Below are 13,911 nucleotides of genomic sequence, written 5' to 3' on the forward strand. Positions count from 1 at the left end.
TTGTATGAATTGGCAAATATTTACTTTAAATAACAAAAATTACAGTTGCATGCCACACCTATTTACAAAAATGCCTTGCTCTAGAAAAATAAAAGCAAACCATTTCCTCTGGCCTGTCTGGGAGGGGAACTTGCCCCAGAAGCTCCGTTCCTTTCCCGTGGCCGACAGGAGCTACAGGGCCCATTCACGCCCAGGCTCTATGTGTGGTCGTCCTGCTGCCCAAGGGCTGTGCCGACCCCTTCCTCGGCCTCCAGGAAGCACAGGCAGAAGTGGTCCTTGCTGAGGAGAGCCAGGGAGTCCCCGCTCGGGTGCCAGCACAGGGAGAGCACCTGAAAGTCGCCTGGAGGCAAAGAGGTGGCCAGATGTTAGAGCAAGAGAGGCCAGGGCTCCGGGGGACCCCAGCCAGAGCCCCCAAGTCCAAGGGCCGTGCTCCCAGCCTGGGAAGATCAGGGCAGCAGCCCGTGTCCAGCAGCTGCAGGGCGGCCCTGAGGTTTATGCAGTGTCTTCTGCTGAGGCTGGGGCTGCTGGACCGCCTCCGCCCACACTCACCTTCTCCGGGCACCTGCACTGACACGCAGCCCGCCGGCGACCACAGGTACACCTGGCTGCCCCCTGTGCAGATGGCCAGCCGGGGCTGCCGCGGGTCCCACCGGAAGGACCGCACAGCCGACAGCTGCTCCAGCACCACGAAGAGCCTCAGCTTCCGGACGTCCCAGATCCAGACGGCGCTTGGGATGCTGTCTGGGGAAGGAAGAGGGCCAGGCCTCTGCTCACCACCCGCTCCTGTCCAGCACCCACGCCACCCCAATAGTCCCACTCCGGGGACTTGGCTCACACGCCTGTCAGCCCGGGGCCCTGCTCATCACCAGACACACAGGCGGCTGCTCCGTGGGCAGGACGGGCGGAAGCCACAGGTGGGAGGCCCCGAGCTGACTTTCCTTTCAGACTGTCTGAATCTCAGCCTGGGCCTGGAGGAAACACGACACCCGTGGGACGGGCCACTGACCGCTCCTCGTGGCCAGGAAGTAGTTGTCCAGACTGAAGGCCAGGGCCCCGATGCCCATCCTCGGGTTGGCTCTGTCTGCCGTGGGTTTCAGAGTCCGGAGGGAGGCCGGCACCGTGGCGATCTCATCTGGGCGCCAAAAGGGAGCACGCGCCCTGAGCCTCCCGGCAGCGAGGGAGAGGGGCCTCGACCCCCGCAGGGCGAGGCAGGCGCTGACAGCCGGGGCAGGTCAGGGTCTTCCCGAAAACAGGCTCTGCGGGAAGCTGGCCAAGGCTTGGGAGGACCTATCGCTCCTCTGCCACCCTGATGACACCCACTGTGCACTGGCCCGCGAGTGACCCCGGCCCCAGACGCAGCCTTTCGCTCCTGCTGAGCCTGCACCCCCGACCCAGGCTCACCCAGACAATGGCACTGTTCGTTAAAAAAGCACCCCCCAATTTGGATTCCCAGGTGGCCTGCAGGTTCATGGCCAAGAGACGGGGACTACAGGTATCACGGGAAAGGAAGAGCTTTGAAAACAAGAGGAACATCTGAGGTCGGCCTGGACCAAGAGGACTCAATGATGGCAGAGGGGGAGGGGAGGGGAGGGGGGGGCAGGGGAGGGGAGGGAGGGAAGGAAAACTGCGGTGGCGCCTGCTGGACCGCGCTGCTCACATTTGCTCTCTGTGGTGGCCCGGGGACCGGCCGGGGCTCTGGGTGGAGGGAAGGCCAGGCGGCCCAGCGCCAGTGGCGGGCTCTTCTCTGCCTCCCTGTACACCACCTGGAAGAGAGACGGGCAGCAGGACATGCAGCTGCCACTGCGGGCCAGGATGCTGGCCCGCACCCTCCTGGTCGCTCGCCAGCTGGTCCCGCCCGCGTGCTGTGCTAGCGCCTGCATTTCAGTGGAGACCGGGGACCAGTGGGCCAGGGACTGAGAGGAAGGGCAAGCGGCCGTGGGGTGGAAAGGGCCACGGCAAACCTGGCTGCCCGCAAGTCCTGCCCCAGCCCCGCCAGCACCAGAGCCCAGACCCCGCAAGCCCAGCAACTTGCCTCCTCCCCCGGCTCTACGCAGGTTCCTCACCTGCCCATCAGGTGTCTGTCCCCATCCCTGCTGCCCCCCAGCACCCTGGCCAGCGCCTGCGGAATGGGACCTCCTGTTTCTACCGCCTGACCGGCGCCCCTGGTCCCCAAATCATGCTCTCGGGGATTCGCCCTGGGCCCCTACCCACGCAGGAAGATGGCCCGCTGTCCCCGCCCTGGCCCAGGCTCCACGGGGCCAGGGCTCTGCCTGCTCTCTGCCCACCAGCCCAGAGCATAGGGAACGGCCCAGCAGAGGCCTGGCGCCTGTGGGCAGGGGGTCGTGGCCCTGGGCGGAGCAAGAGCTGGTCCCAGCAGCTGGGGGGGCAGGGACAGGAGAAACAAAGGCCACTGGGACTTACTGTGCTGGGGCTGCTGACAGCCGCAGGATGCCCCAGCTCTGCGAGCAGCTTCCACGTCACGTGGTTGAGAACGCGCACCTGGGGAGGGACCCGCGTTCAGAGCCGCCGCCGCTGCAGCCGAGGGCTTCGCCCCACGGGCCGCCTCCCACCTTTCCGTCGTAGCTCCCGACTGCCAGGAACTGACTGCTGGGGCTCCAAGCCACCGACTTGATGCCCAGGGACCACTCGTAGGCGCAGTAGGTGGACAGCAGCCGGCCGTCCAGGGAGTAGAGCAGGATCTTGTACTGTCGGAGACACGGTGCGCGTCACTGAGCCAGGCAGATAAGATGCAGCCGCGTGGGTTGGGGAGACTCGGGGACATCGGAGCAGGGCCAGTGCGGCGGGAAGTGGGGGTGGGAGGCCCTAACTCGAGAAGCGAAGCGGTCACGTTGTGGAAAAGGGGAGTCGGGGCTGTCAGGCTGAGGACCTGCTCTGGAGCGCAACGTTCAGGGGAGACGGAGCGAACGCCCCAGCGTCCGGAGCACGGAAGGAAATACAGGCAAAGGCGCTGACAACAGGGAGGGCCTCCGAGTCGCTGCGCACCTCCAGGCAGGTGTCCCAGGCCGCCAGCACGCAGCCGTTGGGGGCCCACTCGATCCCTGCCAGGTCCTGTGTGTCCGTCTCAAAGTGCTTCCAAGGTGATGGGGGAGAAACAGGTGGAATTGGAAATATTTCCTTAAACAAATGTGCGCACATTTGCTTTCTAACTGATGTGCTGACACACTTAGCATTTAATTTCCTCATCGAGCAAGGGACAGCTACGGCCTCCTGCTGTGAAATCCTGCCTGTGCTGGGAGGCTCCAGGCCGGGCTGCTCCTGCGGCTGGCAGCCAGCGCATCACACCCTCAGGCCAGGACGAGCCCCACGCCTATGAGAGCAGCTCAGACAAGATCCGCCCTGGACACTCAGCTCAGCCCCCTGTGTCTGTGTCCGGTGGCCGCCTGTCCGGCTCAGGCCCCTGGCCAGTGGTAAAGTGCTGGCATGGCCACATGACAAAGACCATTTAACCAACTCCAGTTGACACGCCCCAGGCGTGCACGGTCTAGTGAGCCCTGTAAAGGTGTGTCACATGGTTACAGGCAGCGCCCCGTCTTTGGAAACATGGGCTCACATCTCTCCATTTAAGGACCATGCCCCCCAACCCCGTCGCCTGGTCCCCGTGGGGTGCCCTCACCCGCAGGAGCTGCCAGTCGCTGCAGACAAAGATGCTCACGTGGTCCCTGCAGTCCCGTCTCTCCGCCAAGGCCAGGTAGCGGCCGTCCCTGGTAAAGGTTATTCCTGCCGGAAAGGGTGAACAGGCCGGGGTCAGGAAGCAGCCCGCGTGCAGCAAAGATGCTGGGGTCGGAGTGAGAAGGGGAAGGTGGGCGCCCCAGGGGTCCCTGCGCCCTCGCGCCGACCTCTCTGGACGGGACCTGTGAGAGCGGCCACTGCGTCCTGGGGAACCCCAGCATGTCGCGATCTTAGAAAACAAACCGCAGGAAACTCAGCTGGGTCAAAGAGGCTTGCCACGACTTTTCCTATTCTTACTTTTGAATTTAAATCTAGAAGCAGTAAATTCAAGAGAAGAATCTGGCTGAAACGTCAGACGGTACTGTCTGGTCACATTTCATACCTCTCAGATCAAAACAGTACCTAGAGGGAATTCCCGCTGTGCAGCAATGGGATCAGCAGCGTCTCTGCAGGGACGAAGGTTTGATCCCTGACCTGCTGCACTGGTTTGGAGGATCTGGTGTTGCCACAGCTGTGGCTTAAGTCAAAACTACGGCTCGGATCTGAGCCATAGATCCCTGGCCCGGGAGCTCCATACGCTGCGGGGCAGCCAAAAAAGAAGAAAAAAGAACACCTAAAAGATACAGACGTCGTGTCCACCAGGAAGTGTGTGTCACCTGGAGGCACTAACATTCAAACTACAAAAATCAAAGGTAAACGTACAGTTGCATCTCAATCACATGTGAGTTTCAAACTGCTCATGGCAGGAGGAGAAACGAAAAGCATCTGCGTTCGGAACGCTTCCTTCTGTTCGTCAACCGCAAGGCAGTTTTGTGATTCAAGCGTGGGGCCCGCAAGCGGCTCCGGGTCCAGCCAAACCCGCCAAGGGGCGTTCCCCAGCTGGCTCGGAGGACTCGGGCCTCTGGTCCCTCGCCTGCGATGTCCAGATGGGACAGGGCGCCCTTCCCCGTGAGAGCTCAATGAGGTCAGCGGAGGGCTTAGCTGAGAATCGGGTGTGAGAGGCGGGGGTCCCGTGATGACGTGAACGGAAGGGTCTCAACGCCTGTTCTGGAGCACGTAACGGGCCTCGTGTAACCTCCTTCTTTGAGGTCCTTTAAGCAAATGCTCTTCAGTTGCTGAGATCACAGAGCAGGGGAGCCACCGGTGGGCTACCTACCAGTGAGGCACTAGGGGGCTGGGATGTGCTTTAAAATAACCCGGGGGGGTTGGGGGGGGAAGGCTGGCGATGTGTCGACAGCGCAGAGGCTGCTTCTTCCTACGTTTGACATTTGAAAAGGTCCCCAACCCCCCCCAACAGCTACAGAGAAACGGCTGCTGAGTAGCTCTGACCAACTCACCCTGCTGACAAGCTTTAGGGTATTTGATGTAGGACACAGACTTCGTGCATAAGGACCAGACAGTTATCCGCAGCTGCCCAGGGAAAGGGGGAGAGAGAGCAAACAGCGTGTATTTAGCATGAGGGGAAAGACGGTTGCAAATCATAAACCTGAGCAAGATGGCCTCGGCAGACCCAGTGTTAACTGCAACACCCGGTGTTTGGTTTACTCAATAACAGTGTAACAATATTATCTCAGAGACACAAAGTTAAATATAAGCGGGTCTGTGTTCCAAGATACAACCTGCAGTTGCTCAGTCAACTGTGGTCTGAAAACATTGAATGGAAAATTCCAGAAATAATCCTCACAAGTGTGTAACTGCATGCGGTTCTGAGCAGCACACTGAGAGCGCATGCCTAAGGCGCCAGCCCAGCCGATCCCCACCGTGGACGCTGTCACAGCCGACGGCACAGGATCCCCTGCAGCGGAGCCCCCACCCTCCCTCCAAGACGCCGTCCCCGGCCAGACCTCGTCAAACACCGCTCCTCCCGAAGCTCACCAGGCAGGTGTCTCATCATCTCACATCCTCACGAGGAGGTAAGCGCAGTGGGCGGTAGGGCCTCAGAGGCTGTAGTCGCTCCTAGTTGACTGCCGCCGCCGGCAGCCTCCTCTCGTGCCTGGTTTATACCCGAGCTTTATCACAGGCACGGCTGCGGAGGAGGCAGCAGCCAACGGAACAGGTCCCCCCTGGTGGCGCTTTTCAGCATCCAAGGAGTTTGGAAGGCACACACCTTCCCAACCGCCTGGATAAGGGGGCGCTTTAGTCACTGTTTTCAGCCAAGTTTAAACACGTCATTTCGTCACAGAAACACGCTTAGGTGGGAAGCCGTACGGCGTGCATGCTCTCCTGAAGCAGATGGGGGGGTCAACAGCTCTGCCTCCCTGGACAGCTGGGGGGTTGGGCGGGGCTTGGCCTCAGGCCACCAGGACAGTGAGGGGCTGACACCCCGGCCTCTGCAGGGATTTCTGGAGGAACCACTGCTGGCACATCGCACGCAGGGGCTGGGAGTCCCAGGGCTGGTGCACAATGGCCAGAAGGCGTGGTAATGAGGGACCCGGGAAAGTGTCGAGGGACAGAGTCCTGTACTCAGGACCCAAAGCCTCTGCACTGTCACCCCAACCCTATGAGCACGCCGGGCCCCCGCCTACACCCCCAGTTACCTGGCGTGCCTGCCTGAACACCCCAGACCCCCTTGGAGCCTCAAGGTGAACGATCAGCCTTGACTAGAGTTTCTGAAAAGCATGTCCACGGCCATGCGCAGGGCTGTCAGGAGGGGAACGGAGCTGCAGGAGCACAGGAGGGGGCACCCGCCACCCCCAGCCGCCCCAGAGCCTGGACATGGATGAAGCTGTTTACCAGGCATAGTTGCAAAAAAAGGGGACACAGGCTGGAACACAGCTTTTCTCAAATAGGCATCTCTTTAAAAACTACAGGAGGAGTTCCCGTTGTGGCGCAGTGGAAATGAATCTGACTAGTTTCCACGAGGACGCAGGTTTGATCCCTGGCCTCGCTCAGTGGGTTAAGGATCCGGTGTTGCTGTGAGCTGTGGTGTAGGTCGCAGACACGGCTCGGATCTGGTATTGCTGTGGCTCTGGCGTAGGCCGGCGGCTACCTCTCCAATTAGAGCCCCTAGCCTGGGAACCTCTGTATGCTGTGGGTGCGGCCCTAAAAGCTCAAAAGACCAAAAAAAAAGTACACGAATGGTAAAAGAAAAAAATGGATCCATGAGACGCCACCAAAAGGAAAGACTGCTTGCTGTTTATAAAAACCTGTTGGAGTTCTTTTGTGGTGCAGTGGGTTAAAGATCCAGTGTTGTCACTGCGGTGGGCTCGGGTCCATGCTGCAGTGAGGGTTCAATCCCTAGCCCTGGAACTTCCACTGGCCTTTAGCCAGCAGGGGGGTGGGATGAAAACCGGACAAGATCCTGCGGGTGTGAAGAAACTGAGCCCTCAACACAGCTGGTAAAGATGGACTTTTTCTCTTCTCTTTTTAGGGCCACACTTAAGGCATATGTACGTTCCCAGGCTAGGGGGTGACTCAAGCTGCAGCTGCCAGACCTATACCACAGTCACAGCAATGCCAAATCCTTAACCCACTGAGTGAGGCCAGGGATCAAACCCGCATCCTCAGAGAGACAACATCAGTCCTTAACCCACTGGGCCACAATAGGAACTCCTTTTTTAAAATTTCTCTTTTAGATGTTTTTTAAGGAACTCTTTCTTTTTCATTAAAACTGAACAGAGAGATTATACAACAGCACTTCCAGGCTTATGATGCCCTGACAACTCATGACGTTTGTCTTTCCCCAAAATCACCCACACCACCTCTCCGAGCGATCCTGGGATTGGGGGAAGGGGCTGCCCTCCGCGGTTGGGGCAGGAGCTCAGGGCGCCCCACTCACGTGGAACTCTGTTGTGTTGAGGATGTGCCGCCCGTCTGGGCTCCAGCAGGAAGCCACCAGCCCTGCAGAGCCCTCATCTATTTTGCAGTGCCAGTCTGGCTGCTCCAAAGACCACACCTGGATCCATGGGAGAGAGAGATGGGTCAGCGCACCAGTGAGGCTTAGAAACGACTGGACAGACACAGGGGGTCTCAAAACCTCTCAGTGTGAAGGACCGGCCCTGGACCGCATCACCGAGGGACCAGGGCCAGTCCTTCTCGGAGACATCACTTTGGTGTGGCTTGAGGGGTGAATTCATGACCTCAGTTCCAGGTCGACAGCTGAGCACACGGTACGCGAGCTGCTGGGCTGCCGTCTGAATGCTTCCTGCTACAAACCTAACTCGGGCACAAATCCAGAATGCCGAAGCAGTGTTTTTGGTTTTTTAAAAGTCCTTAAACATTTAAAAATGGGCGAACTAGGATCATTTTGAGAGACGCTCCTGGGGGCGTGGGGCTGCAGGGCGCACCTGCACCAGCCCCCGCCTGTAGAGGGCGCACAGGATGAAGAGCGAGTCGGCCGACCACTCGATGTGCTGGATCTGGTCCAGGCACGTGTACAGCTGGAGGATCTGAAGGGTGCTGGCATCTCGAACCACCAACCGGTACTGGACGCAGGAGGCCTGGAAAGGAGGGGGGCCTGGGTGCGGGCTCTGAGGATGGAGCCCTTGGGACTGGGGCACCCACCACCCTCCTCTCACTCATGCTTTCTGTCTAGATGGTCTCGTGCCTACCACGCCGACGGCCTGTTCTAAACAACAGATGAGTTAATAAAAAGATAAAACTGAAATATGCCAACTAGGTGCCAGAACTGTTCCACCTCAGGAGAAAACATTAATTTAAAACCCTCGAGGAGGTCCCAGTGTGGCTCCGCGGCAACGAATGAGGTTGCGGGTTCGATTCCTGGCCTCACCTAGCGGGTTGAGGATCCGGCATTGCTGAAAGCTGTGGTGTAGACCACAGATGTGGCTCAGATCCCATGTTGCTGTGGCGTAGCTCCGATTCGACCCCTAGCCTGGGAACCTCCATATGCTGCAGGTGTGGCCCTAAAAAGACAAAACAATAAATAAAAATAAAACCCTCAAGTCATTTTCTACCCGTCTACACCACGTGGCAAACACTAAAACAGGAAACAGCACCGGGAAGCAGCTCTTGGGGAACAGCCACACTGGCTCCGGCTATCCCCTGCGGGCCATCTGTGAGGGCTGAGAAGGACTCACGGCCACTGTTGAGAACCACTGAGGCCACAGCTCTCATCTGCTCAATGGCAGACATTCCCTAAGTTCTGCAGGTGCAGGATGCTTCATAGCTGCTCACTCGCCTTCGCTGAGGGACGAGGACATGCACACGGGGCTCCCAAGACCCTCGGGATTTCCCGGGTGATGGAGCACCCCTGTTCCAGGGAGGCGGCTCTAGGTGGGCTTCTGGCTGGGGCTGGTCTCAGGAAGGACCAAGCCAGGATCAGGAGCTTGGAATTTCAGCCCCACCTCCCCTTCTCTTCGGCGACAGCTCACACCTGCATGACGAAGCCCCTGTAAAATCCCAGGGACATGGGGCTCAGAGCATCCGGGCGGGTGACCACATCCATGCAGGGAGGGAGACGCCCCAACTCCACGGGAGCCCCCGCGCCTGGGACCCTCCCAGAGTGCATCCTACTTACCCCTCAGCCAGCTGCTTGTCTGTGTCCCTTCCTCATGTCCTTTATGCAACCACTAAGCCCTCTGAGGGCTGGGAGTCACTCTAGCAAAGTAATGGAACCTCCGAACGACAGCCAGGGGTCAGAAGCACAGGTGACAACCTGGACTTTTGACTGGCCTCTGAAAGGCGGGGCAGTCTTGTGGGCCTGAGCTCCTACCCTGGGGGACCTGGTGCGCTCTCCAGGCAGATGAGACGGTGTCAGGACTGAGCAGGACCCCTGGCCAGTGTGGAGGTGAACGGCTTGGCGTGGGGGCAAACCCACGACCGTGGCCAGATGTGTCGGAAGTGGCAGGCGTGTGAGTATAAGGGAGGGAGGGGTCTCTCACACGCCAGCATTAACATGTTCCTAACTGTGTGCTAAGTGGCAATGACGGTCCCTTGCGGACAGCTACTTCATGCGCCTACGTATTAAATAACAGCCACCTCCAAGCAAACGACTTCTGAGACTGCATATACTCCTCCGCTAAGAGCAGGTCCATCTCCGTTCAAAAATCAAGAACTGGCTTTAACTGTTACTTGCTTCATTTCTGTACTTGCCAGGGTCAAACTAGATCATTGGGTCTTTGTCTGAGGAACTTCCATGTTAAAAAAGCCACACGGATCCCACATGGAGAAAGGAGGCTGAGAGAGTAACTGCAGATTAGAGCAAACACCTGTCTGGTGCTCATTTTTCCACGTGGCAGCTGTGAAAGCTGTGCTCAGCTACAATACATTCCTTATGAAATGGACTGTTTGTAGCAACATTTGGAAAAACCGTATCAGATCTGCTGCAAGATATTAAAAATGGCAACATGAGAAACTATACGTAGTATCTCGTAATAATCCATGATGGAAGAGAATGTGAAAAAAAGAATATATGTGTGTGTATAAGGGATTCACTTTGGACACCTGAAACTAACACAATATTGGAAATCAACTACATTTCAGTTAAAAAAAATTTTTTTTTTTGTCTTTTTGCCATTTCTTGGGCTGCTCCCGCGGCACATGGAGGCTCCCAGGCTAGGGGTCGAATCGGAGCTGTAGCTGTCAGCCTACGCCAGAGCCACAGCAATGCAGGATCTGAGCCACGTCTGTGACCTACACCACAGCTCAGGGCAACGCCGGAACCTTGACCCACTGAGCAAGGGCAGGGATCGAACCCGCAACCTCATGGTTCCTAGTCGGATCATTAACCACTGCGCCACGACGGGAACTCCTAAAAAAAATTTTTAAGTGGCAACAAGGCCCAACTTTTTTCCGCACTGGGTAGAGCTTTGAAGAGCATGGTCCTGATCACATGACCCCTTAGCGCTCATAAGAGTTTAATTGGAGGATAAAAACCAAAAAAAGCACCAAAGTTAAATGAGAAAAATATAAAATTCCTTTTTATAGTTGACCTGGATTTTTGCAAATGACCTTTAAAAAACTAATTCATAGGAGTACTTTGAAAAACACACCAAGGTTTTGGAGTGCCACTTAAGCTAGAGATATTTTGTATTTTGGAACTGAATGCCATGTCCTATGATTTAGAATAGAACCTCCATAAGGAAGGCAAATATGAGGAGTTCCCATTGTGGCTCAGTGATAATGAACCTGACTAGTTCCATGAGGACATGGGTTCGATCCCTGGCCTCACTCGGTGGGTTAAGGATCCGGTGTGGGTTACGGCTTGGCTAGCATCTGGCATTATTGTGCTGTAGGCCAGCAGCTGCAGCTCTGCTTTGACCCCTGGCCCAGGAACTTCCATATCCTGTGGGTGCAGCCCCCCAAAACCAAACAAACAAAAAGGCAAATATGTCACTTGAGAATTACATCCTCAAAGGCCCAGATAAAAGGAATGCAAATAATGCTCAAATTGAAGAAAAGTCATGGGGCCATATGTTAACAGTTAATGAAACTAAGTACACTTTTTATGAAGCATCACTGATGTCTTCATGTCTTTCCAGTACTAACTATCTCCCACCCACCACACCTCCCCCCTCCCCAGGACTCTGAAGCTATACACTGGTCATACCGGTATTTTCAAAACTTAAATTTCATGTACAAGATAGCTCAGCGATGTTAGAACCACCTGCCACCCAGGGAACGAGCAGCTCAAGTCCCAGGAGTGGAGAAAATTCTCTTTATCTGAGCACAGAATGCGAGTCACCCGAATCATTCATCTGGTGTGCGGTGGAGACTGGTGAAATGGGCTGGAAAAGGTGCCAACAATGAGTTGCACCGCTGCACCAGGTTACAGCCAACAGGGCTGGCTTCTATGACAGACTAACAACAAGGGGCTGATAGCTCCTGTGCCCTCAAATGTGTCAAGACAGTATTGTTCTTACCTGCCTTTAACAGATGGAAACCCACGTGCAGGGACGCTGGCAGCTCGCCGGGTCGCCTGCTCAGGTCCTGTCTGCAACACCTGCCCGGGGCCACTGCCTGGGACCCCTGCCCAAGTGAGCAGCAAACCCCCGAGTTCCCTCCATCCAGGCCCCGCGGCGGCCTCGCTCCCGGTGTAGACACACGCCTCCCCGCGGAGAGCCCGCCCTCGGCCCAAGCCCCGCAGCCTCTCACCAGGTACTTGCCGTCGGGGGAGAACTTGCAGAGCAGGTTGGAGAGCTTGAACACCTCCGAGAAGTTCATGGCAGCCGCTGGATCCCGGGCCCGCGGAGCCCCGCCGCAACCGCCCCTTCGAGACCGGAAGTGATGGAAAAGCGGGAAACGCACAGTAGCCAATCAGAAATCAGGGATGACGCGCAGCATTGTGGGGCTTGTAGTTCTCCGCCCCACCCCCGGCACGCCACCACGCTTTAAAGGCGCCGTAGCGGTGCGTCCCACCCGGGATTGCCGCTGGTGCTCCAACATGGGAAGCCTTGAGACCTTCTCCAGCTATGGTTGCCAGATAAAAGGCAGGAAGTGCACCGAAACTGAATTTCAGATAAGCAACGAATAGTTTTCTAGGTTAAAGATGTTCCCAGGAGTTCCCGTCGTGGCGCAGTGGTTAACGAATCTGACTAGGAACCATGAGGTTGCGGGTATGATCCCCGGACTCGCTCAGTGGGTTAAGGATCCGGCGTTGCCGTGAGCTGTGGCGTAGGTCGCAGACGCGGCTGGGATCCCACGTTGCAGTGGCTCTGGCGTAGGCCGGCGGCTACAGCTCCGATTAGACCCCTAGCCTGGGAACTTCCATATGCCGCGGGTGCAGCCCTAGAAAAGAAAAAAAAAAAAAAAAAAAAGACAAAAAAAAAAAATATATATATATATGTTCCCAAAGACTACGTGGCTCATACTTACACTAAAGAATTATCCCCTTATCTGAAATTCAAATGAACTGACATCCTGTGTGTCTGTGTGTTTATATTTATGCATTCATAGTTAATGTAAAGACATATACATAAATTCACACATAAACATGCACTTGTCATTTTTATATAATATGTAACAGTCCAAACACACATATTATATTTTATACATAAAGTATAAGTATTCGTTTTTGTTTGTCTTTTGGCTACATCCCGCAACCATGCCTGCAGCAAGGCCCTCACTTCATGCTCAGGATCCGGGAGAGAACGAAATCGACACTCTGCCGGGAGTGCACCGGGGTTGCATGCACCCACCTGTCTATCGCAAGCCCGCACCTGCGCCCAGACCCGCAAGTGACAGAAGGCCACCAGGGCTCGGCCCTGGGCTCAGCCGCACCCGCCCAAGTCGCAGGCCGGAGCGCGCACCTGCGTCGCACTGGCTCTGCTGATCTCGCTCGCTGCCCCGCTTCTGTCTTGTCCTCTAGTCCACTTCACCCAACAGAGGCCTCCCCCATGCCCCCGCCAGGCGGTGCCCTGCCGCCAGGATTCCCGGGGCTGCACACAGGATCAGATCGCGCAGACCCTGACACCGGCCCCTGACCCTGCGTTCTAAGAACTGAGACCCGGCCTGGGTCCTCTTCGCACCTCTGCACACCCAGCTGGGCCTGCGCCCTTTGGTGGCCCCCCCAACTTCACAGAACGAACGAGTAGGGGATGCGTGCAGGCGCCCTGCTCCGCGGTGCGGCCAGATCAACTCCCTCCCGTGCGTCATTTGTCTTTGGGTCCCCACCGCACCCCGCACCTCAAAGACAGTAGGTGAGCAGTAAAGACGTGTGGAAGTCAGCCACACTCGCCAGGTGAGTTGTGGAACACACGTGGCCAGAGAACCTGGACTGAACCAGCCCGGGCTGCTAGGTTTCACCGGCGACACTGAAGCGAGGGTCCCCCTGGCCTGGAGGCATCGGTTCGGAGGCAGATAACGGTTCCCACGAGCACCAGAAGGAAGTGCATAGCGGGTGCCCGCCGCCCAGAGTCGTCCAGACCTCGTCCAGCGTGTGGGGTTCTCCAGCGGAGGCCTTAGAGGAAGTGGGAGCCCTGGAAGGGAAGCCCGCGTCTGCCCTGCAGGGGACCTGGCCCATGAAGCCACAGGTGGGGGGGGCGGGGGGGTGCCGAGGGAGGCCTGGCTTGCGACAGGTCTCTGTGCGCATGACTCACAGGTCGCCTTGGACACCCGCGCGTACCTGCCCTACGCGGAAATGATTCCGGCCGGGCGGGGCCAGGAGGCGTTGTCCCTGGGAGGGAGCTTGGTGCGGGCGCGACCCTGGAGCGTTTGCGTCCCAAGTGACTCCCCGGACGCGCAGGGGCACAGGCGATGCGTGCCCTTCTGAGCCGAGGAACCCGGCTGGTACCCAGAAGCAAGCGGCTCCACTTTACCCTGGGT

At 57.3% G+C, this 13,911-nt stretch overlaps 1 protein-coding gene across 6 annotated transcripts; it reads right to left on the reverse strand.

Moving 5' to 3' along the window:
* Positions 1-11,891, reverse strand: WRAP73 (WD repeat containing, antisense to TP73). 6 transcript variants are annotated; one of them, XR_002344400.1, is made up of 12 exons: positions 11,743-11,891; positions 7,977-8,129; positions 7,469-7,585; positions 5,028-5,100; positions 3,635-3,738; positions 3,004-3,090; positions 2,571-2,705; positions 2,422-2,499; positions 1,658-1,763; positions 867-1,132; positions 550-741; positions 1-340 (listed from the first exon to the last, which is right to left on the reverse strand). XR_002344400.1 is itself a non-coding variant. In NM_001244721.1 (12 exon segments), coding segments are annotated over 12 exon segments (1,383 nt in total). In that variant the 5' UTR covers positions 11,812-11,861; the 3' UTR covers positions 6-197.

This window comes from Sus scrofa, chromosome 6, assembly GCF_000003025.6.
Source record: "Sus scrofa isolate TJ Tabasco breed Duroc chromosome 6, Sscrofa11.1, whole genome shotgun sequence".
Lineage (NCBI taxonomy): Eukaryota > Metazoa > Chordata > Mammalia > Artiodactyla > Suidae > Sus > Sus scrofa.

Coding starts and splice junctions, on each gene's coding strand:
- WRAP73 (XM_005664956.3), bottom strand. CDS start 11,811: ATGAACTTCTCGGAGGTGTTCAAGCTCTCCAACCTGCTCTGCAAGTTC. Junction 8,130..11,742: donor CCCCCGACGGCAAGTACCTG/GTGAGAGGCTGC, acceptor CCTCCTTTCCAG/GCCTCCTGCGTCCAGTACCG. Junction 3,739..5,027: donor CCCTAAAGCTTGTCAGCAGG/GTGAGTTGGTCA, acceptor CCTTTCCGGCAG/GAATAACCTTTACCAGGGAC.